This window comes from Zonotrichia leucophrys, chromosome 4, assembly GCF_028769735.1.
Source record: "Zonotrichia leucophrys gambelii isolate GWCS_2022_RI chromosome 4, RI_Zleu_2.0, whole genome shotgun sequence".
In the NCBI taxonomy this organism is placed as follows: Eukaryota; Metazoa; Chordata; class Aves; order Passeriformes; family Passerellidae; genus Zonotrichia; species Zonotrichia leucophrys.
The window spans coordinates 54,690,135-54,718,050 of NC_088173.1; the positions used below are offsets into that span (position 1 = coordinate 54,690,135).

At 38.9% G+C, this 27,916-nt stretch overlaps 1 protein-coding gene across 2 annotated transcripts in view; it reads right to left on the reverse strand.

Annotated features, from left to right (window-relative positions):
* Positions 1 to 27,916, reverse strand: part of STK32B (serine/threonine kinase 32B) — a 160,772-nt gene that overhangs the window by 58,397 nt on the left and 74,459 nt on the right. For both annotated transcript variants that reach the window (XM_064711780.1, XM_064711781.1), the window contains exon 4: positions 16,424 to 16,597. In XM_064711780.1, coding sequence (XP_064567850.1) covers positions 16,424 to 16,597 — 174 coding nt within the window. The remainder of the gene's footprint in view (positions 1 to 16,423; positions 16,598 to 27,916) is intronic.

Sequence of the window (27,916 nt, forward strand, 5' to 3'; positions counted from 1 at the left end):
TCTAGGTGACTGTATTGCTAGTGTCAGATAAAATGACAGGAATTATATATACATATATGCATCAAAAGGAGAATCTGAATTGCTCACCTGAATTAATGACCATGAATAGCCTTCCAGAGGTCACACTTTTGTGTTCCTTATTAGATTAAATAATTATAATAAAAAGACTGAAAAACATGGAATGATGCCACTTGCTCTAAAGCTTGAAATTCAATACAATCTCACAAAAAGTTTCATGTGATGTGATCAGTCAGGACTTCATAACATTTTGTCTCTGTTTTTACTGACTGGACTTGAAATATCCATCTACAAAAGAAAGGAGTATCTCTGGTGAATTCAACCATTATTTGCCAGTTTTTCTCAAGAAAACATTGACGGCTGATTCAGTGGCTGCCACCTCACATTGAAAACAACTAACTTTGGGTAGGTTACAGAAAATTATTTTTAAAAGGTACTATGCAGTAATTTTAAATAACACCAGTCCTTCTGGTTATACAATTTCTTAGGATCTGTAAGAAAACAGACAAAAAAGAAAAGATCTAAGGCTAAACAAAAAAATTCCTTGTGAATAAAGAACAAATAGATTCAATTGCTTAGTCAGCAGCAGAGACCTGTAAGGTGCCATGAGACAAATAATAGTATCTACATACTAGATCAAAAAAACTTCTCTATTTGCTTTTGGAACATGAATGTGATTCATATTCCATAAAACCAAGGTAAGATAAACAAATATTTTATTTTTACAACAGAGAATTAAACTCAAGTTGATTACTACAAGACATAATTTCATAAAAATTCTTCTGATGTGAATAACAGAACTACCAGCTAGAGATACTTCAGCTAAGATTAATCTAATTGATTGAGGAAAGCACTTCTACACCAAATGCAGACACTGTCTACCTCCTCCTCCAGGGCAGTGGTGATGCCTCGAGCCCATGGACAACAAAACTCCATGGGTCACAAGACATGCTCATCTCAGTCTGGGTGTAGTGACCCAAAATTCACATGCGAATCACTGAAAATTCATTGGCTGGCAGTGAAGGCAACCCATGTCCTTGCAGAACACTAAGGGTTTATTTTCTCAAAGATAGCTTCAACACATAACAGAGAAATCAAATTAGATGGATTTTGCATTCTCATAAGGATGCAAAGGAAGGATTAGGATTCAGACAAAGGACAAGGATTCAGACAAAGGCCCTTGAGGTCAGTGGAAGGATTACACTGGCTTCAGCCAACATTGTTTCCACTCTATACAAGATTTTCTAGTACATTTTTCTCTTCAGTGCTAACAACTCAACTGTTGTGTAGCATAAACTTTAAAGTATTGAGTTAAAGGTTTTTTCTTAATCATGCAGTTTGTGTCCGTTGATAATATTTTTTTCCTTAAATAGAAATAGGCATTAAGATTAATACTAGGTGCATAGCAGTTCTCAACAGCCCTAAAAGGGGCAATAAGTTGGGAAACATAAGCTTCAACTGTGGATTATTTGAGTTCACATGAGACATCACTGGATCAGAGCACTGAAGTGAACCATATAATGTGTGATAAAGGGTTTTCTCCTAGTTATGGAAAGAAATGTAAACAAATTCTGATTTCCACAGAGAGGCACCTTATTTCCTTCCTATTTTTTTATTACACTCACAAATAATACCAATATCCAAGGCATACAGCTCATAAAAGAAGTGACTGCATAGATATTGAGGTTTTCTGTAGCTGAATTTATTGACACTTTGGATAAAGGAAAATTCAATATACAGTAGCTACTGTACACCCAGAGATTAAGTTTTCCAAACATGCTTTGCTCCTGTGAGGGTAGCCCAGAACTGAGGTATCTTCCAGAGCTGAACTGTGCAGGACACCTACCAGGAGGACTTGTTCAAGAAAAAGCCTTAATGAAGTGAGATGAATCTTTTATTCCCTTTGTCAACACCTCATCACTCATTTATCTTTTCATTTTTCTGTCCTGACCAACATTGTTCCTAGTTTCCAGAACTGCTCAATGGTTTTAAAAAAAGATCATAGTAAGAATCTCAAAATTCTTTACTGTTATTTACAATTAGATGAATGGGAATGAAAGACTTTGACAGCTCCTGGCCTCTGATTGCCTGTTCACAAACCACTCGCTTAGATTTCAGCAGTAATTGCTGCCACTTACTGTCCTTTCATAAAAAGATCTTCAGAGTCTTCTGTTCCTGCTCAAATGAATGTTGTGACAGTATATGACCCTGTGCATCACTGTAATTTTGAAATTTAAACAATTCAGTAAAACTGAAAATAAGCTGAGAAGATGAGGTATTAGAGCATTCTGTTTTTCTCTGCAATTTCCCTTCCTGGGCTTTAATGCAGAAATAAAATAATCCATAACTACTTCCAACTACTTGTCTGGTAGCAAGCATTTACATGTTTCTAATCAAACTCCCACCATCCAGTCCACTATCACATTTTGGAGCCTTTTCCTTCTGTGGGACAACCTGTGTGGCAAGACCATTGTCCAGCCTGTATGAAACATAACTGCTGTAGTAATTTTCACAAGTGAAAAAGCTCTCACCCATGACTGGAGGCCCTACCTCTCCCCTAAAAAAGTGCATTTAAAGAATATCTGAACACCTGGCTCAAGGCTTGGGATTGTAGTGCCAGTTATATAGAAACAAGTTACTGTGGTGCTGAGTTGTGTGGTGCCTGGAGTTCCTTTCTAGTTTAGTACTATTTTTTACCAGGTGTCCATGACAATGCTGGATTTTCTTAACACTTGTTCCAGCCAATTTTATATAGCTCTGAAAATAAAACTGTCAAAGAAGATATCAAAACATGTTTACTTACAAATGCCTGAACTCGAACAAGCTTGTCATTTTCCAATTTTATCCCCATGTGGAAATATACAAATATGAAAACATCTTCAATTCTTTCCTTGTAGCAATAGGTGGCAGTAATGATATCTATATTTGTCTGGATGGCCAGTGGGCTTTGGAAACACTATTTGTCAGTTTTATCATGGATAAATAGTTGTAATATATGTTGTTATCCCAGCTTGAAGAAAATTACCTTTCTACAATAAAGGAATCCTATAGCTAATCTTTCAAATATCTGGGTATATATAGCCAGATAATAGTCTTCTTTGGACTTCTGAAATCACACAGATGTCAAATTAAAATAAAAATATTAAACACAGATTATTTCATTATATTTTTCTTATTGGATAATCCAAAATTGCTTTACCACAGAGGTAATTATATACTGCAGTAGCAAGAAAAATAGGCAAAGATTCTTAAATGTCATAAAAGCTAGAAAGATTTACCCAAAGGAGTCTGTGAATTTGTACTTTGTCTCCTGTGTGCTGATATCTCAGAGAATAGGATTGGAAAGTACCACTGCAGCCTTATAAACTCAGCTTTTATATCTTCCTGACACAATGGTTCTTTTTCACCTAAACATTTATAAGCACAAGCAACTTGCAGGCAATCTAATGCTTAGTTTTCATTTTGCCTGAAGGACTTAAAGTAATGACAAATGTTACACATCCTTTGCTGGAACTGTTTCCTAGAGTTAATGTTACACAGGTACAGGTCTTGGAATTCCACGCAGCGCTGAAGGGACCCTGGGACAGCTGTCAACACTGATGATGCCAAGCATCACTGCATTGCAAATAGAAAGCTTCTTCAGCCAAATCCTTCTTCAGAGCACGTGCAGGAGTCATGCAAAATCACCACAGGGCAGTAATTTTTGATAATCTCACAGCTGATGACTTCAACATTTTCTGTGTTATAGAGTCAAGTATTACTGAGACCTTCTGGGTGTACGTGTCCAAGGGTCAAACCACTCTGAGTGAATCAGCTTTTAAGAGCAGGTGACACCTCTGATAAGCATGGGAAGGGCACGACTCATTAGGCATTAACTGGAGCGTGGCACTGGGAGGGAATTGTCTGGTACAGCAGGAAAGTGTCTGCATTGCAATGGTGCTGCTTTCTTCCATGGCCCTGTGTAGAGAGCTTCTGACTAGAAATAAGGGAGAATGTACTTGGTGTGTACTCTGCCAGCAATTGCAAGGCTATCAGTCTCCTTCCAGTAGAAGGCATAGGCTCTCTTCCAATTTTCACAGGCAGAAGTCCATGTGTGAAAATAAATGAGAGAAGAAATTGATGACATTTGCCCTCTGCCTAAAGACAAATCAGGAGAACATTGTTACTGATAAGCACATTTGGCTTCATCTGTTGTAAAAGCCAGCATCGTAAGTGTGGTGTTTTGTAATGACTGAAATTCATATAGCTGCTCCTTTGTTTTTCTCTGCATGAAATATGGAACAGATCCATTCAGATGTATTGCATCCCCAAGAGTACGCTCAGCTTATCAGGCAAATTCAAAAAGAAAATTTACAAAATTCAAAGCACACAGGTGTGGTTGTCAGCCACTGTTCTTAAGTGCATAATTACTGTATAATATCCCTAATATTTACCTTAAACATTCTACCTACTTCTATACCTAAAAGTTCATGTGACACCTGTTAGAACAACAGCGCCCACAGTAATATTATCACATTATTTAACAGCTGTCTCCTTCATCCATACCACAGTGCAACCAATTATGGTCAACAGGGCTGGCAACTAAAGTGTGTCTCAGCATGGTGCTCCTCATGTGCAGGGCAAACAAAGAAACAGCATCTTCTGAAGGTTCCAGGCTTTCACTAAGTGCCTGGGCTCAATGCAGCGGTGAAAATTCCCAATAAGCACATTTTCTGCTGAGTTTCAGCAGCAGTGCAGCAGGGAGAAGGGCTGCAGAGCAGCAGTCAGGAAACAGCCATGTGAGGCTGGGTGGTTCACTCTGATCTGAAGCCCCAAATCACCCTCACCACTGACAGCATCTCCTGCTGGCTTGTGCCTCTGACATGGGTATGGGTATTTGGACCTTTATTCTTCAAACTGACCACCTGGCATCCCATAAAATACACAATCAGAACATATCACCAAGAGGATATTGAATGTTTTCCACAGACAAGTTAACTTTGATGTCCTGCATATTCTTCCCCTTCTGGGTAATTTTATGGATTTGATGTATGCAGAAGTTTGCTGTGGTACACCAGGAAGGGAGGTACAGTCTATTCCAGAAAAGAAAAGTAAATTTCATAAATGGTTAAAAAACTGACCTGCTACTACCCGAAACATCAGTAGCATGTCCTATGACACCTTTCTATGTTGAGCTTCACCTATCTTAGTAATAAGCTATTTGTAAGGACAGTTTTGTACGCTTTTAAGAAGGAACATTTGCAAACAAACTCGCAGAGAAATAAATATGTGTATTAATGCACATTGCTGTTCAGAATACATGAGATATGGCTGGCCACATTTGACCCAAACCCAACTCCTAGTTCAGCACACCACCCTTCTAAGAAATGTCCCTATTCTAGGAGATGTCAACAACATATTGCTTGTTGCCTGAAATCAAGCAGCCAAGTATTCTAACTCCTCTTGAAGAATCTGGATGAGGAATCAGGAATTGGCAATACTGTTAGAGCCCACAGTGCCTGGTTAACTGGATTAGCTAGGCAAGAATACAGCAGGGTTGAAGGTGAATTTAGGCTCTGTGCAGAGAAACTGCTGCTACAGTAACTACTTGCACTGAAATGATTATGAGGATTATTCTTGCTATTTATTCAAGTGAAAACAGATATGAGATTCTGATCTCAGGTTAAAACACTTGGATTAGGTTCTGTTGTGAATTAGGCATCTATATACCCATTTATTGCCTTCAGATGTATAAACATCACAGTCTTTGGAGTGCAAAAGCCATTCATATGACTGTCTATTTTTAGATGAACTAAAACGTTATAGATTCTTTTAGTTTTATAGATGTTTTTGGCTAGGTTGGCTTATTTGAAAAGAAAATTATAAAAGTACAGACTCCCTCATTTAAGTCTTGGTGAGCTGTGGACTAAATTTTTAAAGACATAAGAAAAATCTTGCATGCTGTGTGAAATTATGAAAACAACTGGGGATGTTCTCAAGTCAAATTATTGTAAGGTGTTATCACAGAAGTGCAGGCAGGTGTTTAAGCCTCTTGCAGGAGTCACACTCTGAGCTCTCATTGTCTTGTTTGACGTCATCTCACACCATGAACAACGCAATCCTTCATACATGGTTAATTGTGCTGTATTTAAAACACCTTGCACACTTCAGAATTTTTTAGTTGCTGCCTTAAAAAAACCCCATACTTCTCAGCAGCAGCATGAACCTTCTGAAGTTCTTTATTGTCTTCCATCTGTGTGAGGCTTAGAGGGGATGTCTGTGGAAGAAGCCCGGGGGTTCCTTGCTTCCCTCCAAGGCAGGTGGACTTGACAAGCTCAGCTGTTTGTGGCATGCAGGGAACCTGGAAACACCACACAGTGGTACAACTTTTTATTGCTTGTGTACAACTGGAGCCACACCTCTGCTTGGGGAGTTATGATCTTGTCTCATGTAAGGAAACTTGTGACCAAGTGTTTCATAGGAGGGAACAACAACAGGAATTACTGACCCCATTAACTGAAGAGTTACAGTGGTCTGATGTGTAGGTTCAAAAATCTAGACAACTAAAGCTTAATAATTCCATTTCTCAGCTGCAGATCTCATATGCTATTTCTTTTTGACACTGTCTCTTCCAAAAGCAAATATTAAACAATAATGACAGGATAAAAGACTGTTTGCTGGAAATGTACTTCCTTAAATACATGCTCATATTTCTTAGTTTCAGCAGCAGAGGTACTCTGGGACTCAGGGAAATAAGCTGGTACTTTAATTAGTGTTAACTCTCTTTACATATGTCAGTGCATGTGTTTGCATTGGGGTGCATCTGTAAAACATTTCTGTGGCTTAGGAGATTTGCAGAAGACAGTTGAAGGAGCACCACCAGGGGAAAATTCTGCAGCATCTGAAATTAAGAGGCAAGCTGTGACTCTCTGTGGGTTTTAAAGGCAGAAGTCTAGATAACTAATACATTTAATTAGCATAAAAGCTGAGAAATGCAGCATCCTGGCAGTAGCTTTTCCACTCAGCAAGTCTTGTTAAGTGACTATATTAGTAATTGTTACTGATTATTGAAAATACATCCATTATTTTTTATTGGATTTCATTCAAAATAGACCTCTGACAGTCATTGAGTAGTCCTGTTGGTCTGAGATTTTAATGAAGATCATATCTTAATTGTTGTAGCAACCTGGGGGAGAAACATAGGAAGTGTAAAACTGCATTTCCCCACATCATCATCTTTTCTAGAAATACACAGACAGATTGATCTTTATGTCTGTGTATTAATTTTTATCTGCAGAGCTCTGAGCAGAGGTTTTCACAGCTGGTAAATAAACCTGTTTGACCCCTACAATGACAAAGAAAGACATACTGAAAACCACTGAGCCTTCAGTAAATCTTATCCCACTGACTGGGAATTCACACAAGCCACCTATTTCCTCTGTTACTGCACCCCTATGTTCACTCTCTCTGCTCACTCCTAACTTTGGCTTTTTGGGTCTGACTCTTTCCACAGCAGTTTCTCTTGCCCACTGCTACAGCACACTCTGCACTCCCTGGTCTTTCCCCCAGCCATCCTGGTTCCCCTCTGGACATCTCTGCCCCACTTGATGCAGGTAGATGATGTCCTTGTTTTGGTGCCCTCAAATTAATCTATTTTACCTCCAATTTCTCTTTTATTGCTACTGTCTGTCCAAAGAGTAATGTCAAAAATATTTGCGATCTAAACTCAGCCTGATAGTACAGTTAAGACAGTATCTGAGTATAGAAAGGGGGCCTAGTTTTATCATAAAAGCCTCACATTTATCTTCTAATGTATCTGTGTCCATAACTAAAACTCCAAACCTTAAAAATTGTGACATGTACACTAAGAATATCACTGAAATAAAATTTGAGACCCTAATGGGATTAGACACAGAATAGTCACTCTGAAAGGCAAAAAAAGAGAGATGCTCTGGTTTTGTATTGTGTTTTTCTTGGGCTAGAAAGGAACTCCTCTGCATTCAGAACACTACAAAAGTTTCACATTTATAACAAAATGAAGAGCTAAATGCCTGAATTAAAATGGGTAGCCACTGGATAGAGGCTATTTCTCATTATTATTAGTCAGAGTGTGGAGATGATTTTGATCATCACTATAAAAAATGACCCAATTAATCTGAACTCAATTTAATAAATTTTGGTTTATTGAAAATGCACTGCCTACCAAGTGCTGTTCCCACCTTGCAAGGTCCCAGTTTGACCTAGTGTTTTAATGTCTTTCCCCACTGACAGTATTTTTTCATGTGCAAGAGCACCACAGCTGCTGAATTGCAGGTTTGCCTTGTCTCCTCTGCTGCAGGAAAGCACGATTATCCACACAGCATTATCCTGGGAAATTCCCCGGGGATAAATGTAAGCTGTGTGTGCACATGTTGGGAGAAGCAAAGGCTCATCAGTAGCACTGTCTGTCATACGACATCAAAGCTTTGAGCTGCTGTGCTTTCCCCTCTCTAAAACCCATCCAGGGGAGTTGGGACAGGATTTTACAGAGAATATAGAAATGTTTGAAAATAACCTTGAGGGAGTGTCATGAGGAGCATTCAAGGAGAGGTAGAGAGAAGAAATGCAAGGGGAAAAAATTGAAAAGGCAACTTCAGCATAACAAAACTGATGGCAATTTGTGTCTTTATTGCAGTCCCTGCTCATAAGATAATTTATTTTTAAAGAAGAAACTGTCAGATTCTCACTCTTTCTCATCTCTCAGTATATCTGTGGAATCAAAAGTTGTGCAAAGGAGACCGCATCTCACCCAAAATACCAAAGCCATACTGAAAGCTTCTAAATGCATTTCCAAGGCATGAAGGAAGCTCAAATTGCAATATCCATTAATGAAATATCTTTTGCCATACAATGAACAGTTCACTCAACAGCGAAGATACAGAAGACTACTGCAGGCATGGAGAAATCAAGTAAAAGTGCACTTTTTTCCTAAGTCTTTTTTATTTTTCCATATATTAGAAAAACTTGCATTGTAAGGAAATCTCCAAGGGAATGATAGAATACTTTATGTACGTGTTACTTATCCAAATTGAAAAATATGTTGCCACCACTGAAGCAGAAACAGGAGAAGGAAACAATTGTCCATATGTTGCTCTTGGTTCATACTTTGCTTAGCATTAAATTTACACTCTTTTTCCATATTTCATTTTCCATCTACATACTTTAATCAAAGATTTTAGATTTCTTCACTTACTGCAAACAGAAAAGATTCAAGCACACTGCCTGCAAATCTGCCATTTCAGTGGAGAGAATATGCCTGCTCAGAGTCATGGTAGTATGAAATTTCCAAGATACAAAAATATCAGAATATTTACAATACTAACACTAAAAGCTTTGGAGGAAAAGGGATTAATGTTGTATCACATATGGTTAGCTCTGTTCTCTCCTCTGTTAGTTAGGACTTCACATCATTGCTCATTTGATCTCTCTGGATCAGCCTTTCATCCACTTTCAGATGCATGGAGTGATTGGGGTAGGAGGTGGAAGGCCAAAAACCAGGGTAAGCCAGGCAGTGCCATATGAGACAGTGGATACTGTTATGCCTCTGTAGAAAGAGTGCCTAATCATTTTAATTATTAATAAAAATTATTTGCATATATTTATTCATATTCTTGATTATTATATTTAGCATAGCAGTATCAACATGCTATTAATATGGTGGGCTTTGCTGGCATAAATCAGCTTGGAGCAGACACCCATACTAAAATCACTTGAAGCCTTAAAGCAAAACCAACAATTTTAATGGATTTGTGTGAAAAAAAGGCATCTCATATAACTGGTCACAAAGAAACTAGTAATATGCTAAAGCAGAAAACTGGCATTAACGAGATCAGATTGGTGGGTGGAGATCTGAGATAATCTTGAATATAAAACTCTGCTTTAGTTCTTTCAGCATCTTCTGCTTCAGTGTCTGAATGTCTAAAAATGATTCATGACTGAAATTTCAGTACTGAGAAGTAGAGGGAGGAAGGAAGGAAACAAAGCATTAAATTTTATTATCCATCAATAGGATGCTAAATTATGGAGATGAGGGATATGTAGCATTTTAATACATATCATGAGCCTTAGAGCCTGCTTTTCCTAAAAGTTCATGTAAAGGGATTATTGAAGAAAACCAGGAAGGGAAAAGCAGGAATACAGGCAGGTGATGGAAGCTGCTTTACATGGGGGTGCAACCAATGTTTGTGTTTGTGATGTACACAGCACATTAGATGATTTTCTTATTGATTGCTTCTCTGTTTAAAAACAGAGACCCAGACAAGTGTAGATATAATCTAGACACAAAGAAGTGTATGACAAATTTAGAAGAAAGAGTTATTAATTCTTCTAGAAATTTCTTCTAGAAATTTCAAACAATGTTGTCTAAATCATAATTTTTTTACACTGATTTCAAGGTTTCCCTGAATCCTCCCCCACTTCATTGTCATTTAGCTTCAACCAGCAGAAAACCCATGAGAAATCTCTAAAATCACAATGCCATCACTAGGGTATTGTGGACTTCTACATGTCTAGATCTTATCTACCTTTGCCTGGCTGTCTGATTTCCGACAGAGATGCAATCAATAAGAAAGCCAGTTATTGTGCTGTGCATGTCACCAACACACACTTAAGATGGCCTTGATTTAGGTTATCTTTAGCCACTAGTTTTGTTACCTAATGCAAGATGGTTAGCCAAGCTCAGTCTAAAAGTCACATGGTCCATCTCCCACTATTGACCAGACATGTAAACTCTAAATTATTTAGGGTTTGTGAGATGAGTTTTCTTTGGCTAAACAAAAGATTTCATATAAGCACGTTCCTATTATTATTCCTAATAATGAGAGAGGGAAGATGAAATTAGGGACAAGAGGTGACTTCATCTACTCACTTGAAAACTGTAAGGATAAAGCAATTCCCTGCTGGCTTCAGTGAAGGTGTCTCAGCCATGGGGAATTGAAGGAGTGATGGGCACCTTGTGGTATTTCACCTCAGTAAGGAAGGGAGAACATATCAGGCCCACAATAAAAGATTGTATCTGTGCCAGTGGCAGGAACTGGAGCACCTGATGGGACATCCTGCATCTCAGAGTGTTCCTTGTGTCTCCATCCCAATACAGCCTGCTTTAGTTTATTTGTAGTTTTTATACTCTGTGTGTGGAATTCTCTGTATTTCCAAACCAGCTTCATTTATTAGCAGTATCTTATCTGGTATATCAAATAACTTTTTCTGTAGCTAAACAGAAGTAAAATTAATTAGTTCTTGTAGGGAGAGAACTCTGTTCAGAAGTCAAAAGGCTTGTTCTCTGTGTATTTGTGTCTTGTGGTATCTAATTCTTTGTTAAATGCATGACTGAAATTTAAATACCCTTTGTGCCTAGAATTTATGAATCACTTTCTTTTTTCATCTTTGCTGGCACATAAGCATTCAGCAGGTGTTCGGGGCTTTAGGGTTTGCATGGTGCTTATTTTTTGACTGGTTTTGTTATGTTTTCTGATTTACTTCTCTTACGCAACTCATTGCTCAGTTCCTGCAATTTTTCCTTGGAATAATGTGGGCTAGCACTTGTTTAAAGGACATGATACAATGCTATGGAAGAGACATGGGAACACAAACTAAGAAAATTCAGTGGATGAACCTCTTGGTATGCTGTGATCTTTGATAGTCCTTATAAACTGTAGCTGTATTATGGTTATTTTTTCCCTAGTTCATCTACTTCAGACCCTACTACATTTTTTCTCCATCTACACACACTTGCCAGAAAGTAAAAGACTATTAGTATGAGCAGAAATCTGTAAGGAACTGTGTCCAGCTAAATCTCAGGTTGGCACTATTCTGCCTGTGACACCTGTGAAAATCTAGGGGCAAATTTTCCATCTCCAAGTAATTTTCAAAACTATTTACTGCTTACATACTAAATGGAAAATGCATGAAGGGCACCGTTTTAAACCGAGTTTGTTCTTTTGCTGTATGCTGTCACAAGTGAGACAGGGAAGGCCCATTTTTAAAGTGTCTAATCATTTAGATGTAGCATCTTCTTTCACCAGACTGTCAAACAACTTGGCAGGCTCAATGATAATGAACAGTTCTGAACACAGAGTAACTCTTGTCTAGTTGGTAGCAGCAAGACAGCCTTAGCCTGCAGTGGAACATCTGGCAGAGGAAACTGCAATGCTCAATTTGCCACCATTTTCCATTAGCTTTGGCCCACCCTGCACTGCTATTGAGTTATTGAGTTTGGCCCGCCCTGCACTGCTATTCAGAGCTGGAATAACTCCTGGTGCTATTCTCCGTTGGAAGCAGAACTTGGAGGAATGGAAAACAGACTGGTGATCACACAGCACAGACCTGCCAAGCCAGGCTGATTCCAGTCATATTGTGCTCAAAAAAAAATTTATATGTATACTTACATATGTACACACACACACACACAGACAGTTTTGCATTAAATAAACCCCACTAAAATAAAAGTGTCCTGGGCACACTGATCAAAGAGCTAGTCCAGTATCCTCAAATTGTGCTGGAAGGTTACTGCAATTTCCATTCCAGACATCTGCCACATCCAGCCTCCTCTCTAAGCAGATGAAAACCAGTGGAGCCAGACGATGATGAAAAGTTGTGAGGGCAATGCAGTTAACACTTGTCCCTTAGAAAGAGAAAATGTGATTTTTTTTCAGCATGAGCATGTTACCAGGGCAGCAGCCACAGCACTGCAGGGCCAGCACTGCTCTGAGCCAAGGCTGTAGCTGCAAGAGCATCCTGGAAGAGACAACACTGGAGCTACTGCAGGAAGAACTCTCTGAATGGAAACAGGCAGCCTGCTTTGGTGAGGAGGCAGGTGGTTTTATTGAAATGTATGAACAGCAACATTTGTGAAAAGAGAAAGTTGAGTTACTCATGGCTGAAATAAGTTTATTCAGCCTTTGATGAGAAAACTTTTGTCCAATACATTATTCACTGGCATTATACAAGTTCTGGAAGGAATGTGTTTAGTCATACCATCTTGAAATGGCAGAATTCCGGATTTGATCCAAAATTTGACAATGTTTGAGATGATGTATACTGTAAGAAGCCTTTCTGGGTGTACTGGGATCCAAGGGTCTATAAGAAATACCACCCATCCAGCTTTAAAATAGTAATTTTTTCATGTAAGAAATGTGGATAAAATATAATTACAGCAAGGCTGTGAGAAAATAAGGGGTTTTGGTGTAACTCTTGTCTGTGACCAGCAATCTCAATATTAAGTTAGCTGTTGTATAAGTGAAAAATTTACTCAGAATAGCCTTCTAATAATAGCTTGAAACTTAGATATTTTCTTTTTAAAGAAAATATCTTTTTATAATTCTGGGTGAACAACCATGCAAATGCAAACATTTACAATAGAGCTGCAAGACACAGAGCAGCATTCATCATTGTACCATAAAAAATAAATCCACTATAGCAGAATTATGCATGACAAATACGGATTTTATACACATGGATGTGATTAATAAAAATTGCAAGTTTCATAAATACACTAGAACAGTTTTATTCTATTTATAGCTAAATTTTTCCCTGCAGTAACAATAGTCCTATTGCTGAAATGATTGCCACATTCAAAGTACACACCACTAACCACATCAACAAACACAGAGGCACTGCAAGGCATCCCCAAGGGGAATGGGCACAGTACTGATCTCTACACCCCCTGCATCCATTGTCACATGCTGGGAATTCCTGTCCCCTTCAGTACCATCTCCTTTTCTAGCAAACTTCTGGGGCCACAGGCTAACCTAGAAGAACCTATTCTGTCATGGTGCTGGATGCAATAGTAATGGAAATCTGAACATATTTCATACAAATATGGGATATTATGAGGAATTAAACTCCTAATTCACACCCCATATATTCAGTTCTTTTTGATGCTGCAGTTTGAAAATCCACCAACTCAGTCTGATAAGTCCTTTTACTATTCTTTCTTTGTAGCCAAGACAACATCTAGGATATGTTGTCTCTCAGAGGCTCTCTCAATGACTCTCTGACTTACTAACATTTTTTCCTTTTTGCTGCTAACACATTCATTTTAAAATGAAAGATCTTATATAGGTTAGCATGTGAATGCTGACTGGAAGCACTTGGTAACAATGATATTGCTGAGGCCTGCTACCACAAGGTATAAACACCAAGCAGATCACTGGTTTAACCTCCAAATGAGATGGTGTGTTTGCAGTGATAAAGGAATGACTAGATGTGCCCTCACCATGCATCACTGCTGGCTCTGCTCCTGCACCAAATTGAGTCAGCACTGCACTCTTGATGCCGGATATGCTACAGAGATTTAAGGCAGCTGTAGACCCATCCCACAGACTGCAGTTCCAGGTGGTGGTGAGACAGAAGGCAGAGTATTCTGGGTCTCACCTGGCTAAATAACATGACCATGGACAAGTGGATCATTTGGGATTTTGCTGTAACTTGTGAGAAGATGAGAGGCAAAAGGCTCCTCATGCCACAGTTGTGTCATTCGGGCAGTGAGCAGTGAAGTGGGACAGACACACGCAGATCTCAGGACTGCAAGCTTCAAAATAAACATCTCTTCCATAACACAGCAGGGTCCTGAAGCAGATCCCTAAACAACAATCCTAGCCAACCAGTCAGTGACACTCTGCAGCCTGAGAGAAAGCTATTTTGTCCAATCTTTCTGTCAAACTTTTGATGCAGAGTGAAAGCCAAATCCAAATCCCAGAACTCGCTCCCAAATGGAGCCAACAACCAGCTCTGGATGGCCATGCCTTCCCCCACCTCAGTGCGAATCAGCAAGTGTTGAACCACTGTGACTCAAAAAAAGAAAAAAAGGAAAAAAAATCGAGTGTTCACTTGATTAAGTAATACAAAAGTGATCGAAGTGTCAAGCCAGTTTCATAGTGGGACCATGACAAGGCAGACATTGTCACAAAAAGTTATGAACAACCACAATGACTTCAATCCAGTCCTTCATTCTTTGAAGACATCTGTCACCTTTCTCAGGCTTTTCTGTGATACATTTTTAAGCTACAGACTTCTAGCAAAATACAAGTTTTGGCTGCAAACTGGATTATCTGATGAATATTTTGCCAGCCTATTTGCATAAAAGATCTCACCAATCTGTTTTCCACCAAGAGCATTCCTTAAGGGATTAGAAACAAAGGTCAGCTATAAGTCTGAGCTCCACTTTTAAAATACTCACTGAGAAAATAAAACTTCTGCAAAATTCATGGAAATATACTAAAATAGTAACAGTGTACTAAAGAGTTCTCTTGCAATATTTGCAAGTTTTATTATATTTGAAGTTCTAACTGCAAGCAAAGCAAGTGTTGCAATGTTTACTGGAATTTTGCACAGTTTCAGTAACATGAAATACCCACCTACCACTGCCTCTCTGCTCAGATAGATTTCATGCTGGCTATTCCTCCTCTGAAAGTCAGACCATATTTTTTATTCTATCTTTATTGCAAAAACAGAAGGCAGCTCTGGCAAGTGGATGGGGTGAAAACTCTCCATTAATGTATTTGAAGGAATTTGTTCATACTGGACTTTGGGAGATCTATGGCACAGCTTAGTTTAGTTTGATCTCTGAAAGCCACATCCAGATTTTGTATATACAAAACTGTATTTTTGCATTCATACCATGCAAATCAAAAAAGAGAGCCCTGAATTTAGCCTAAAAAAAAGTTCAAGCCATAATTTTATAGTTTCATAGTTGCTGTGTTGACATAAAAATAGACGTTATCCCTGATACTTCAGTTAAATGCCAAAATGTTTAAGGGAAACAGACACTGATTCCTGACACATTTTTTGAAATGAATACTATCTTTGCTACTGTATGGCAGAAAACCTAACAGATTGCTGTGATATAAAAAGTACAAAAAAGATGCAGCATTTATCATTGTTCCAATTGATTTGTACTATTATTCCTACTTCCCCACCTCTCTTCCTCCTGACCTTCATGCAGATGCTGCCAGTAAATGAATTATTCTCAGCTTTAGGTTCTATAACTGCTCCCTGATCTTGTTGTGGGAAGCTCTGGTACTGGATTACAACAACATTTTTGTGTTCAGTAACATTGGGGCACTGGAGAATTAAAAATAAATTAAAAGCAATCAGGCTGCTATTATGGGTTGTATTTAGTGTTTGAAGACCATAGTGAAAAATGTAGATCATCATAAGAGATCAGGGGAAAAGGGCAATTTGAGTAGGATACAAGGCTACTGAATGGCTGTGGACTGAAAGAAAGCACTTAAAAAGAAAACGTTCCAGACCCAAATTCCACCCTTGAATAAGCAATGGGAACTTTACAGGGGTTTTGAAAAAACAGAACTATAAAGTCAGATATATGATAAAGTTCCTCTGCTCTGCCGAAAGCAAGCAGCCCACTCCTCAAATGAAATGCACTCACCTGTGAATGATGTGGTATCTCTGCAAATAATCCAGGGAAAGGGCCAGCTCACAAATGTAGAGTTTAACAGTTCCTTCATTGAAGTGCACGTTCTGCTGCAGATGGTAGCGCAGGTCCCCTCCGAGTAAGAGATCCACCACCATGAACATGTCCTCTTCATCTTGAAAGGAATACCTGCAGGAAAGAGTTACAACTGAGATCTCAGGGCGGATGGTGCAGTCACAGCCATGCCTTGGGCTGGCTCTCATTAATGAGGTCCTGGTAGGTCCCTGATTTGCTCAAAAGGCATGCACAGAGAGGCATTCTCACTGCTGAGGTCAGTCCTGCAAACAATCTTGGATTGTGGTGGGACTCTGAATGTTTAAGTGTTGTGCTTTAACCCCAGTGACAGCTAACTACCATGCAGATGCTCTCTCACTCCTTTTCCCCCCAGTGAGCTGGGGAGGAGAACCAGAAAAAAGTAAAAACTTGTGGGTTGAGATAAGAACAGTTTAGTAATTGAAAAAAAGGAAAGTACAATAACAGTACTAAGGATAAAAACAGTAATTGTAATGAAAAGGAGAGAAAGAAAACCTGAGAAGAACAAGTGATGCACAACACCAATGTGCATGATGTCAAGCCTGTCCCCCAGGGGCTATCAGCCCTTCCCTTCCAAATCCCCCAGTTTATATGAGCATGATACTTGATGGTGTGGAATATCCCTTGGACAGTTTGGACCAGCTGTCCCAGCTGTGCTCCCCCCAGCTCCTGGTGCAGCTCCTCACTGGCAGACAGGAGCCACTGAAGAGTCCTTGACACAGGGTGAGCACTGCTGAGCAGCAGCCAAAACATCAGAGTGTGATCAGCATCATTCTTATCCCAAATCCAAAACACAGCACTCTTCTAGTAAGAACAAAACTAATTTTATCCCAGCTGAAACCAGAACATGAAGGCAAGCAGAGCTTGAGCTACTGCCATACTACTGTTTTATTTGAAACATGGATTAACACCTGAATGTTGATAAAACAGAATTTAAAATACCTTTAAGATTTTAACATTCTTAAATAACCATATACTCATTCAGGTGATGAAATACCTTACAAAGTAGTACCAATAAAATGGAAGGCCTTGAAACACACTTAGTATTTACACACATACAACTCTAGTTCAGTGCTTATGGAAAGTATCCTGGTAGCATTGAGAGCTGCTGTCTCAGGGGTATTTTCCAGATGCAATAAAAATACACAATGTTCTATTAGCTGAGTATTTTTTACAGCTTGCAGTGTAGGTCCAAATTCAATAAGGAATAAAACTGCAATTTTACTGCCTAACAATACTTTTTCTTTTCAGTCAGCAACCTATATCTTGTAAAATGACAGAGTCTTCATGGTTACTGATTGAATTCTTCTGGACCCTTTCCCAGAACTGCCTGCTGAACACTCTGAGGAGCAAATTTTGATGTCATTTAAATCCTGTAAATCCAAAGGTATAGCCAGTCAATGTAGAGTATATATATACACATATACAGTGTTTGGGCAAGCAGGAATTTCCATGTGTTTCTACTTACCTTGGCTATGCTGCCATTGCTCTGGGCTTTTGTGCTCTGAGTGAAGTGACAGAAACCTCTGGATTTAGTTTCTAAATGCAACTGTATAAGATTCCCAAATGGGGTATGGTAAATACCTTATTTCTGATGTGAAATCACTCTTTTCTTATAAATGGTTTTAGAATTAATTTTGATGTGAAGTTATATTATAGCAGATATATATGGAGTACTGAGAGGTGATCCACAATGATAGTGCCTCTTCCAGCACCTTTGCTCCCATGAGGTGTGTAATGTATGTTGGCTGCAGATGTGATTCTGTTCTCCTGAACTTTAAAATTTATGCCAAGAAAATGGAAAAGAGAGGGTTTGCAGAAAATCTGTGCACACCCTCCCCCCAGAGGCAGAAAAGTCTATATTAGATTATTTTAATTGACAGTTACATACAGTTTCACTTTCATTCCCAGGCTTGCACTTACTGAAATGAGGCACTGCTCAGGGGTTGTCACAGATGGTTCATTTTGAATTTAATGCTTGTTATTCTTTCTGAACACACTTCTGAGAAGTGACTTTCTTTCATACTCTGCTCTTGCATTTCTGTGTGACTGCCAAATACCAGGAGGGGAAAGTCATTTTATTTGCATGAAGCTTACTTCTCAATAAGTGAAACCTCTGAAGCAAAATGGCAAAGTAGGTGGCACATGGTGTCTGCTCACCTCTAGAGAGCCAGAATTTTGTAACACACAAACATATAAACAGGATAACAAAACAGAAGGCTTCAAGTATATTTAAATTCTTCCAAGTATTGTGCATTACTGAGCCTGGAGCAATTGCAGAAGCAAAGCTTAAATGTGTAGTTAAATTTAAGATTTTTTTTTTTCTTTTTTGAAACTTGTTGTTTTAGGGGAAGAAATTGTAGCAATTAGCAGTGGTAAAGTCATCATCATAGAATGGCTTTGGTTGGAAGGGGTCTTAAAAATAATCTGCTTCCAACCCCCCTGCCATGTGTGGACACACCTTGCACACATTGGACCAGGCTGCTCAAAGTCCCATCCAACCTGGCCTTGAACACTTCCAAGTACAGGGCAGCCACAGCTGCTCTGGGCAACCTGTTCCAGTGCCTCACCATCCTCTGAAAAATGTTAATTTTTCTCTTCAGTTACCACTTAAGTAAGGCACAGATTTAGTTTCTTTCTTCTTTATATTATTAAAATAATTTTTGGAAAAAAAATTGCAGATTGAAAACTCTACTTCAATAGTAAGTGAAATATTGTGTTTTGTCTGGGACTAAAGAGCACCCTTGGTGTCTAAAGTCATATGATGACATGTCAGTAGAATGGTACTGATGCACCTCTAGTTTTGAGATATAAATGTCCTTAGTCTTTTTTTTGGGCAGAGTGTGAAAGCAGGGTAAAGAGTGACTGCTGTGAACTTTAAATCCAATGATTATTCCTTTTTTTTTTTTTTAATTTATGAGTATGTTTTAAGGTGAATGTTCAGTCTAGACAAAAGACCCATGAGAATCATCCATGGAATGTGCAGTCCTGTTCACATCCAGATAAATGCTAACACTTTGTGGAACATGATTTTCACTCCAAACATGTTTTTAGGCTGATGTACTCTGGTTTTCTGTGCTTGGTGGTTTTTTGTCACCTGCCAGGGAAGCTTTTGTGCATTTGTAATTATTAATGATTTTAGAAAGATATCAAACAAAGCTTTCCTACAGGGCTCAACCAACCTGCACCCATTCACTGCCTTGGGACCCTCAGGGAATTTTTGGGAATCCAGGCTGGGATGACAACAGATGGGTTTTGTCAGATCTGCTAGTGAATCAATCTCCTGCTACTGTGCCTTGCCTCTCAGGTAAGGACATGAAGTGCAATCCCTAAGGACAGAGCTACAAGGCATTCCAGAATAACTGTACCTCTAGAACAAAATACTTTGAACCCAATCACAAAATCCAAACAAAGAAAACCCTCAACAAAACCAAAAATATCCCCAACAACACCAAAACTAAACTGGAAGACATTCAGAAGGACAGCTAATGTTTGCACTAGGCAGCCTTCCCACATAGAACACTTCTCAGATTTGTCTGGGCCATCTTGACTAGATCTTGATTTGCTAAGAAAGGTTAAAGCAGATGATCCTTGAGACCCTCCTACCCTTTTATTCTATGGTTCTGTGATCTTTCATGACCTGTGAAGGGAGCACAAGTCAGTTTTATATAGATGTTGAAGGTAGAATGATGTACACCATGACACAGAGGTTGTGAAGCTCCCAAATCCTCTCTGATGTTCTTTCTGCTCTTGCACTCAGAGTTATTAGTTTCTTTTGTACTGATACGAGTCTCTGGTGACTCTGCCAAGCCTGCCAGAAGTGTTGTGTATACTGGTTCAGTTAAGACAAAAGCTGTATAGGCACAGTTTGAAGGAATGCACATGTTCAGCATGGTATCACCAGGGTTTTTCCACCCCCTCTAAATTCTCTCACACCTGACACCCATCATTGTGCTACTCTTACACCTCTTCTCATGGGCAGTGCTGTCTTCCCCACGCAGTTGATCCAGCTGGGTCAAACCTTCATAGGTGTGGTTCCCTGTCTGGATCAGACCACAGTGTGATTAAGATCAAGACATTTTCTGAAAGGTAAAGAAATTCACCCTAGTGAGACTGTGTGTCTTTGACCTGGAGGACAGCTTGGGCATGGCAAACAAGGGAAGATCTCTGGAGCTGTCAGGCACTCCACTAAGCAGATCTTGCAGCTACCAATTTCTAAGCTACTGAATGCAGAGCAGGAGTCTCTCCAGGTCCTGCTGTGCAGCTGGGTAACAAATGGTGTTATTTTCCTCCTACCTGCTTTAAGGACTAACAGGACTTTGTGTACTAGCTTAGACAAATTTGGTTTGTCATGGTCACAAGCAATCTAGTCCTATGCCTCTCTCTCTCCCACAAATCCAGTATTCTGCCTTTACAGAAGAAATGAAATATTACCTTTATCTTTTTTTTTTTCTATTGCAGTATTTAAAGAAAAAGTAGATTTTGATATATTGGTCTAAGAATTGAAATAGGCAAGTGAAATACTTGCCATGGGAGAAAGGAATCTTTGAAAATATTGGTGCTGGTTGGGGAGGGGCTGGTGGCAAATCAGAGCAGTGGAGATTAGTTTTCAAGCAAACACTGTAATTTTACTTTTGTAAGCTTCTTATCTGTTCAAAGGGAAATGACATAGAAAAGAGTCGATTGGTTTTTGGAATAAATTCAGGGGTTGTTTGGGATTTTTATGTTAACCATGTAGCTGAGAAATACCTTCCAAATGAATTGTAACATTGTGACTTATGTTAAATATTAATCAATTGATACTGAATACCAATAATACATTATTAGTTATACTAAAGACAATGTTCTAATCCTCCTTGAAATGAAAGAGTAAATTATTTGAAACAATTTTTCTTGGTTTTTTTCTAAGTAGTATCATTCTCCAATTATAGGAAAACTGTTCTAAATACAGATCCAGCCTCTGCTTTCACTTGGTTGGAGAAAAGTTTGAATGCATTATAATCATCTTTCTCCAAATTAAGATAAAATTATAAAGCCCATAGCAAACAGGGAATTGAATTTTTGATTATCTTCAGACTGGAAGATAAACTATTATTGAACAGAGTCCTTGATGGAAACACATTTAAACAAAGTAGTCTGAATAAGTTGCATCTGATTCCACATTTATATCTGTATATTTGTTTTAATAATATCTAATTTTTAGTATTTATATCATATATTTATTTATTATTTGTAACTCTGTCTTCATAAAAGCAATTGCAGATGAATTATTAAGATAATTTTTCCCCCTTATATTCCTTCTTTTTAGTTAACCAGGGTAATTTTTCATTTAAATCCTTCCAGTTGAGGCACCCAGTATTAATATATCTTGTTTCATATGAATTACCTGGGGAAAATGACATAATGATGGATATTTTATATACGACTTAAATTAAAGATTAGAAGCAGATTAGAAAAATTTAATCATTAAGACTAAACCTAACTTCATAATCTTGAGGTGATCAGTTAAAGCAAGGTATGCACAGTTCATACATTCAGAGAACACTTCTGCTTTCCACTGAATATGACAAATGATTGATCCTTGGTGTCTCCTAACTACGAAATTAAAGAGGGATTCTTTTCCAGTTTTCCTGGTAACATTAAAGGGACATGGGAATTTTTTCAATGACAGAAACCCCCCCACTAGTAACTGCAGATTTTCCCAGTGTAGATGGCATTTCTTGATGTGGTTACCTTGCTTTATTTTTCTTATCAGTTCAATTTGTGCAATTATGTTACAGAATACTCCTCACCCACTGTAAAGCAGCAACAGGTTTAACTAAGATTTACTGCATTGAAAAAGAACAGGTCACTTAAAGGCCTGAATAATTTGACATTTGCCAAAGAACAGAGCAGAAAAATAACAGTCCAGGGCTCTCTTGTATGGGTATGGTAGAATAAAATATAGCTGTAATATAAGGTGCCATAAGTATAGGATATAATACAGGTGTCAAAAATAGCAACTTTCATCAGTCAAACACCAAATCATTTCAAACTGCCCTAGGCTGAAAAGGTGTGCTGAAAACTGTTACACCCACTGTGACTGCAAATGGCAAATACTTACCCTTGAATTACATTTTTCATAAAATGAAGTGTCCAAGCCAACCAAATTAATATTTTTGTTGAAGTTTGTGTTTTCTGCCACCCAAGGACAAGCCTCAAGAGACAAAGCCTCAAGATTTATTAACTTTGTAAATACAAATATGCAAGTATTTTGAAGGAATGTTGGAAATGTTCCTTCATAATGTCAGTTTTGTTTACATTTCTATAGATTTCTTTGTTATTTTGAAAAATGGATAAACATTAGTTATTGGAATTTGAGATTTGTGCTTGCAAAGTCTTTAATAGAAGTCCATCATTGGAAAAAAAAAGGAAATACACCTGTTTCCAAACTCAGAAGGACAAGAGTCATTTCTACAAACGTTGTTAAGAACAAAGGACAATTACTTTCTTTATTCTTCTTATATTTCTTTATAAAGTTATGAAAATATATTTTAATATTCTCTAAGAAAACTCCTGAGAATGGGGAATTTCTTCTATAAGGAATTTGGATGTTCATGCTTATACCTTCTCAAATTCTATTTAGTGCTGAAGTAACCAAATAAAACTGGTAAGAAAAATGCCTAAATAAAAAGTAGCCTGAAATTAGGTTGAAAGATGACTAGAATTTGTTTCAACAAAGATAGCAAGAGACTTATTAGCATAGTAAATATTTACCATTAGCTCCCATGCAGGCAAGGATTATTAATTAGAGGCAGCTTAGTATTTATCCTCACAAGGAAGAAAATTTTCTCTCTCCAGGAGGTTGAGAAGACCACAAATCCTCTTTGATCTGGGAAAGAACTGTTCATCATCTGGGCATGAGCTGGCCATGTGCACTCACAGCCCAGAGAGCCAAAGCTGTCCTGGGCTGCATCCAGGGCAGAGTGGGCAGCAGGCAGGGAGGGGATTCTGCCCCTCTGCTCTGCTCTGCTGAGACCCCACCTGCAGGGCTCATCCAGCGCTGGGGCCTCCAGCACAGGAGGGACAGGGACCTGCTGGAGCCAGCCCAGAGGGGGCCACCAAGGTGATCAGAGGGATGGAGCCCCTCTTCTGTGAGGAAATGCTGAGAGAATTGGGATTGTTCAGCCTGGAAAAGAAAAGGCTTTGGGGTGACCTAACTGAGGCCTTCCAATACCTGAAGGGAGCCTACAAGAAACAAAGCATGTAGGGACAAGACAAGGAATAGCTTTGAACTGAAGACAAGTTTACATTAGATACTAGGAAGAAATTCTTTACTGTGAGGGTGCTGAGTTCCTGGAACAGGTTTCCCAGAAAAGTTGTGGATGCCCCTACCCAGAAAGTGCTCAGTGCTAGGTCTGGTGAGGTTCTGATCAACCTGGTCTAGTGAAAGGCATCTCTGTCCAGGGCAGCTGGAACTAGATGAAACTTGAGGTAGGTCCCTTGCAACCCATGCCTCTCTGTGATTTATGATCATTCCCATATGCACTGTCAGCATTTGGCTCAGTTGAGATACACAAGTCACACAACCATGCCATGGGCAGGCAGCAAGTGATAATGAGCTAAACAGGAAAAAGCAAAATGCAAAATACTTGTTGCTTGCTCTATTACTATGCACTTTGCTTTCAGCTGATTAAATAAAGCTCATTACTATATTTTTGCATGTACAAACTACAGTTATTGATCAATGCTGTTTTGAAGTGTTTCAGTTCTGAGTCCTGATTATTTGAGATGGTTTGTTTTGGAGTACATTTTCTTTCACTCCTTCACCTGGTTCTAATCAACGAATGTTTTGCTCCACCTAAAAGAAGCTTTATTTCTGCCTCTGATTTCCAAATGCTAGGGGAGTAAGAGGTCATTTGAGATGTGGGTTATGGTAATAATTGTAGATTGTGAAAAAGGGCAGGCTAAGATTTGATGTTAGGAAGAACTTCTTTACTCAGAGGGACTGGAACATGTTGCCCAGAGAAGCTGAGCATGACCCATTCATGGAAATGTTCAAGGCCAGGTTGGATAGGGCTTTGAGCAGCCTGATCTAGTGGGAGGTGTCCCTGCCCATTGGAAGTAGATGATCCTTAAAGTCTTTCCCAACCCTAACCTTTCATATTCTATGAAAACATTGTTTGTCTTTCATCATGGTGATATGGTAGAGAAACCATGAGAGAAACCATATGATTAAATGTAGGTGGTCATCTACTACATGAGAAAGAGTTCTTACAATTTTCTGTTCCTTTTAGGCTGGGACTAACGAGCTTAGATCCAGGGTTTGCATATGACCCATGGTCATGTGAGATCTCTTACACTGTGATTAAATAGTGTTCACTCTACATTAGAATAGACACACAGAATAATTTTGGATGGAAAAGCTCTTCAGATGTCAGGAATTCCAAATTCCAACCTCCTCAAAGCAGGGCTAATTTCAAATTTAGTCAGATTTTCTGGAACCTGATCCAGGGCATTTTTGAAACTCTCCAGGGATGAGAATTCCACAGCCTCTCAGGGAAGCATGTTCCGGCCTCATTTAGTCTTGAAGAGACATTTTGCTTATATCTAGTTAGGATTTCTCTTGCTGACCTATGCCACTTGTGTCACTCATGCTTTCAGTGCACATGAGATTTTCTCCATCTTCATGTCATCACCACCACCACACCTTTGGGTAATGGCTGGAATTAGTTCCCTCCCTCAGCTCAGCAGTGTCATGTCCCTGCTTTGCTCTCCAACCCAAGAACAATGATGCTTCCTCAGATCTTGTAGAAAAGGGCTGGATGAACTCATTCCAAGGAAGACCACTGCAGTAGGTAAATTTTGAGAAAATAAGTGGCATTAGTTAAAACTTTCATAAACACTTGTTTAAGGCCTAGAAAATTTCAGACAAATAGGATGAATTTTTGGTACACTATGAACAATGAAACGGAGGAAAAAAATCACTCTGCTATCAATTACTGTGACTCTGGAAACATTTTTATTCCCACATATTAAGAGCTCTGTTTTTGCAAAAGGCTGGTCTCTAAAAGTGTTTTCTCATAATTTGTTTTTCAGGAGAAAATTAATTACTTTTCTGGCTCATTTGCTCATATACTTGTAGACTTAATGACACAGTCTCATGATAAAGTCTGTGTTTTCTCAAATATTATTAGACCAATGATAAAGTAAGACTTGCAAATGAATGCAAAATAAGCTCATTTCTCAGTCTATTTGTTTGGGATTTTTAGCAGACTTGGATGCAATATCCTCAAAGCTCATTTTAATTGTTCTCCTCTCATGAAAAGCATGGCAGCTTTCACCAGCCTCACTCAGTTTTACTCTCTGAGACCAAAGTCTGCTTCATTCTTCATCAATTGTTTTCCAAGTGTTTTATCTTTCATCTATCTTTTGTTGAGTGAAATAAAGAAAAGTCTCAACTATATTCTGTTCTATTTATAGTCTTTAAAATAGATACATCACAATTATGCATGAGAGCTCTATTTTGTTTGAGTGAATTAGAACATATATATATAGAAGGCACTTGGGATTTGTTGATATTCTCATCTGAATGCAGCCTCTGAACTCCATTCAGCTGCGTTGGAGATGTGCTGTGACTTGGCCAATGTTCACCGTGTTCTTCATTATCACTTTGTGTTATTATCACTGCCAATTTATAGCACTTCATGTGCACGTGGCACTACAGCAGTAGCAATTATGTCTGCAGTGCCAACGAGTCTCTCTTGTCTCTGGCTTGTCTCAAACCCTTCCAATTAAAGCAGGCAACAGACAGCTTGTGTGACCAACTCAGGGAAACTGCTCACACAACAAGGGCCCCACTACCAATCCAGGAAACTGCTCACCTAGGAAAAGAGGTGCTTGAGAAATTTGTGGGTGATGAAAAAGCTCGTGGGGAATAATGGACTGAAAACTTGTACCCCATTTGAGATGCAGGTCAAGATCTCAGTCTGCAACTTGCAGAGATTGATATATACATAAATTAAGGAATAACAGAATCCTTTAGGTTGGAAAATACCTGCAAGATCAAGTCCCACCATTAACCCAGGACTGTTAAGCCTACCACTAAACCATGTCCTTAAGATCCACATCTACATGTCTTTTGAACACCTTCAGGGATGGTTACTCTAACACTTCCCAGGGGAGCCTGTTCCAATGCTTTACATGGTCCACCCTGATAAGTAGAAAATCAAGCACAAGAAGAAGGAGGCCAGCATGGATGAGCAAGGACATCCTAATTGAACTCAGAGAATAAAGATAAGTGTACAAGAGGTGGAAGTAGCGGTGGGCGATCCAGGAGGAACATAGAGTTGTTATCTGATCTTGCAGTGACAGGGTTAGGAAAGCCAAGGCTGACCTGGGCTGCTGCATCCCATTCTTGGCTCTCCTGTCCATGAAGAGTAAAGTGCAGGGCCACAAAGATGGATAAAGAACTGGAGCATTTTTCATGTGAGGAAAGGCTGGGAGAGTCGAGACTGTTCACCCTGGAGAAGAGAAGGTTTAGGTGGGATCTCATCAAAGTGTACAAACAGCTGATGGGCAGAAACGAAGAGGGAGACAGACTCTTCTCTGGGGTGCTCCGTGACAGGGCAAGAGGTAATGAGCACAAATTAAAGCACATGAATCCCATGTGAGCACAAGGAAATACTTCTGTGAGGATTGTCAAACATTGGTTGGACTGGTTGCTCAGAGAGGCTGTGGAGTCTCCCTTTGAGGAGATTCTAAAATCCCCACTGGGAAACTTGTCTTAGGTGACTCTGCTTGAGCTGAGGGTTTGCATCAGGTGAGCTCAAGATGTCACTCCCAAACTCAACAATTCAGTGAGTCTGCAACATTCTCATTGCAGCAGCTAGCTGGCTTTCTAAACTACATACAATTAAAGGAGTATTGAAGGACAGAATTTGAGCAGAGGTTTGTCTCTGGAGACAATAGAAAATTTCCTCTGTTTCTCTTCCCTCTGTCTCACAACTTCATTATTTGAGGTTCACCGTTCTTCATTTAGTAGAAAGTTTTAAAAAAATTAGTTACCAATGCTAATAGCTAACTACTTAATAAGGATTGTATCTGATCAAATAACCCAAATAATTGGAGCACAGAGCAAAAAAATTGTGCTGTGACAACAGAAGCTAATGAAAGAAAACTATTTGGTCTGGACTTATGCTTTCTTGAAATCCAAAGTTGAGCAACTAAACTTGTGATAGATTACCACGAATGATTTCCAAACTCTCTCTATTTTTCACTTAAAACACTGTAATATCTTAGAGACAATTTTGTGTCCTTTTTTTTTTCAGTTTTATGAAGCAAAGAAACATCAAAATTGCAGCACTTATCATTAAGCTTCAATCATAACAAATTTAATCTTCAGCACAAGATTCACTGAATGAACAACAAACCACA